Here is a 3,903-nt window from a genome sequence, read left to right as displayed (position 1 = left end):
TGTGAAATCTTCATTATTGAATCTCTTCAATGTCCTCTTTTTCTTCTCAGTCTTAATACCTTTGCTAGTAGAGAGCACTGCGCTATTAACTGACATTTTGAAACTATTCACAGTAGCCATGGCTGGAGGAGCAACTGATGAATTTCCAGAGAGTGCTTGCCTAAGACGTTGTGCTTCTGATTGGTCACTATTATTTGATGGCTGATTTTGCCGATGAGGTAATGGGTTCAAAGGTCCTTTGTTTGAATTCAGTGAAAGAATATTAAATGCATTAATAAATGATTGAGCAGAGTCAATAGTGGGTTGAGCACTTTCTGGAGAAATTTCATTTCGTTGGGTTCCGTCTTGATTTGCCTTGTATCGATCAGAAAGCATGAAACTTCCACTCTCGGTAATTTTTGGTTGAACAATATTCCGAACGGATTCTCTGACATCTTTTTCTGCCTTGACTAGTGTGGGCTTTTCCTCTTCATTCTGAGCGGTCAAGTTTAACAGTAGATTGCCCACCATGTGTTTTTTCTTATCCTTCTTGGGTTTTTTAGACTTGGTCGTATCAGACGCTTTTTTGGGAGTGGTGTTTTTGTCCTCATGTGCCATAATAGGTGAGCTTACTGAAATACTTTTGACTGAACGTTGGGATGGAGAGTTTGGAAAGTCGAAAATGCTGTCACTTTGAATTCCCTCATCGTCCATCAATACTGATGATTCAGATGGAATTCCCACAGGAAGATCAAAAATATCGTCTCCTTGTAAGCCAGAAACGTTGTTGGGATTAAAAGAGAATGGATCCTCTTCAGAAGTCATAATACTCGTAGGAAATGATTCTGATCTAGGTATGGAAGTGGTGTCGATTGTGGTCATTGAAGGGGTACTGCTGCATCTAATAAATTCAATGATTGCTGTTGGTCTCATGCCATCATTTGAAATATTAGAGCATGAGGACGTGTTCGAAAGTGTAGAAGATGAGCGATTTCTCGATGGCTTTGATGTGTGATCTTCCTTTTCAATGCTTTGCTCTTCTTGCTTTGGAACAGCAAAAAAGTCATCGTCCTGTACGACATGTCTCTTGTTTGGAGTGATTGGCTCGTCATACATGTTGTAAATGCAAGTGTCCATTTTGTTGTTGTTGCTCTTATTTCGAGTCGAAAGGAAAATATCCTCTTCACAACTACTGGATTTAAATGCTGGATCGAAAATAATTTCATTTGTGGCCATGTCAGTCTCTTCACCAGACAGAGCCATGCCAGGCACAGCTCGACTCTTCTCCATCTTTTTCATACGTTGTTCTCTATGCTTGTTTCTCTCTCTTTTTTTATGCTTGTTAAACTTTGATTTTTTGTAGTATTAGGGTATTTTCTTCTGTTTTTCTATTATTACCATATTGTTTCTTGTTATAATGTGAAGATGTTCCTCCATAGCTTTTGGTCCTTCGAGAAATATTCTTGGGAGCTTTTTGAGTATTATTTTCTGTTAGATGTACTTTGTTGGAATCTGAAATTTGTCTTGGGCTCTTTCGATTGAAACGAAGGATTATAGGAACAGGTGGAGATGATGAGGTAGATCCATGTTTAACAAATACACGATTACTACTTGACTCTTCCTCAATGTCCTCAAAGTCTTCATCCTCATGTGTCATATCAACGTTGTTTTTAGAATGTTTCTTATTCTTTGTATGACTTCGTTTTGAGAACATGTTGTTTGAGTTGGAAGATCTTTTTGAATTTAAGGCCATTTGATTATTTCTCAATTTTTGCATTTGTTGTTGCATCATGAATTGGAAGAGAGGGGAGCATGAAGAGGGAGGTGTGCAAGAAGTGCTTACTTTAGAGCTCCCTTCAATTCCAATCGGATTTGATGATGAATTCATCGGAACCCCAATCTCTTCATCTTCATAATCATCATCACTGTCACCACCAACGAGTGGTGCGGTTTGTACTTTCTCCAGGAATGCTCCACAATGAATCATTCATAATGATGGAAGCTCGTTTGTCACGGTTGCATTCGTCAACAGATTTTAAACGTGGACCAGCAATATTTGGAATGCTAAACAAATCGTCACTGGGTACAAAATTTGCTGTGTCTGACATGGTTTTTGTATGTATTTTGTCATGGCCGCTTTTCTTGCCATGATGCCGCCGGTAATGATGTTTTTCATTGTTACTTCCTCGTGACTTTTTCTGATGATTTTGGGAAGGATTTGTTGTCATATTGGTGTCTGGTCTCTCTATTGAAAACATATTGCGTTGACTTGAAAAGTTGTGACGTAATGATTCTTCGGGTTCTTCAGAAACAACAACTGGTCCAAATACATCTGCAAATCCAATATCCGAATGTTGATGATGATTAATTTGGATTGTTTTTCCAGACGCTGATGATGATTTATGGTGGGGTGTGCGAACCATTTTCGTTTCGTATTATTTACAAAATTGGTCTAACTCAAAAGTGATGATGAATATTGATGATGTTGTTTTTGTGTCCGAGTCTACAGGCCTTCACTCCAGCAACATGTACGTATGGAAGGGCAACAAAGAACCCAGTATTGTGTGCACAAACACAAACCGTGTTGCAAACTGGAGTTTGAACTGGGACAGAAAAGACCAGTCAATGAAATTGGATGTTGGAAGAATAAAGAAAATTTTTTTTGGTGATGTAAGCAGCAAAGGGAACTTGGAAGAGAGTCAAATCATGAAGCGATTTATTGTACAGCAAGAGCAACAGCTAGGCTCGATCGATCATCGACCTCAACAGTTTAGAGAGAGCTCTTGAGTTTGTCCAAAATGTTCTTCTCGCAAATATCACCCAATGAGGTGCCCTCAATGTTGACCATGGAGCAATTGAATTTGCTGAAGAGAGATTGCTTGGTAGAACTCATCAACATCTTGGCTCTTGGCTTGGTCTTGGATGGAACCCAGTGAAGGAACACAAGCTTGGAGATTTGTCTTTCTACGCCTTGGTCCTCCTTGGTCATTTCCAAATTATATACGGCCCAACATCCTTTATCACTGAATTCTGCCTCAACAACTGAACTCAAGAAGCCATCCCATGTATCGGCTTCCCCTCCCTTTTCGACTTGTTTAGCGACCTCCACACGATCACCCTTATCATTGATAGTAAATAGAATACATCTCAAATTGCTGTTCTTTGAGTGGAAGGTCTTGAATTCCTTAATACATTGATCATCAACGACTACTCCTGCGTCCATATTGAAGTCTAAGGCTAATGGTTAGGTGTAAGGGCAAATTCAACAAATGAGGGTGGATTTTTTTTTTGTTGGTACAACAGAGTTTCAAGTGGTTTACAACGACTTGACGCTAGTAAAACAGCTCATCAAGCTGTAATCCTCTTTACGCCGTGGTGGAAAAACACTGCTTCAATTGACAAAAATCAGAGTTCTTTGATTCGGTATTTAATGTCAGAGGAACTCCTCGAAACGAATTTGCTCACGACTGACACGATTCTGTTCTCTCACAGTCACCCGCATTGAAACAGTGAGTTCTTAATGTTTACGTCTCAACAACATTGTTTTGTCTGTTAAAGAGCAAGTCGAAGTCAAACCAACGCTTTCATTTTGCACGTTTCACAGATGTTTTTTTTAGCGACATCTTTGGGTCTCATCTGCAATACTTCACATGTCAACGTTGATGTTCAGTGACCCGCAACAATTTTTGCGAATTGCTCATAACCAACAACAAAATCACATTGAAAAAATACAAATTTCATAATCGCAATACAAGAGAGGAGACTGGAGATAGAGAGCTTATTTTAACATCATTGTTCATCAATATACTCGTCTCACTACAACGTCACTACAACACCATCACAACAAAATTTGACAACTCGCAATCATGATGCGACACGCCAAGTCGTCATCCCCAACTGCAGTCGGTGTTGTTGTTGGTGCAC

At 39.4% G+C, this 3,903-nt stretch overlaps 3 protein-coding genes across 3 annotated transcripts; all 3 read right to left on the bottom strand.

Moving 5' to 3' along the window:
* C9374_000391 (uncharacterized protein) lies at window positions 1-1,269 on the bottom strand (the record flags this gene model as incomplete). The annotated part of the gene is made up of 1 exon (XM_044693490.1): window positions 1-1,269. A coding segment is annotated over one exon (1,269 nt), but the record flags the coding sequence as incomplete, so codon positions are not given.
* A 52-nt stretch (window positions 1,270-1,321) lies between these two features.
* C9374_000390 (uncharacterized protein) lies at window positions 1,322-1,966 on the bottom strand (the record flags this gene model as incomplete). Its single annotated transcript, XM_044693479.1, has 1 exon — window positions 1,322-1,966. One exon carries the CDS (start codon window positions 1,964-1,966, stop codon window positions 1,322-1,324), a length of 645 nt encoding a protein of 214 aa, XP_044541432.1.
* Window positions 1,967-2,749: 783 nt separating this feature from the next.
* C9374_000389 (uncharacterized protein) lies at window positions 2,750-3,202 on the bottom strand (the record flags this gene model as incomplete). Its single annotated transcript, XM_044693467.1, has 1 exon — window positions 2,750-3,202. One exon carries the CDS (start codon window positions 3,200-3,202, stop codon window positions 2,750-2,752), a length of 453 nt encoding a protein of 150 aa, XP_044541431.1.
* Between the last annotated feature and the right edge of the window lie 701 nt (window positions 3,203-3,903).

The sequence above is a fragment of the Naegleria lovaniensis genome, assembly GCF_003324165.1.
Source record: "Naegleria lovaniensis strain ATCC 30569 chromosome Unknown tig099, whole genome shotgun sequence".
Lineage (NCBI taxonomy): Eukaryota > Heterolobosea > Eutetramitea > Acrasida > Naegleriidae > Naegleria > Naegleria lovaniensis.
This window is presented reverse-complemented; position numbering and strand designations above follow the sequence as displayed.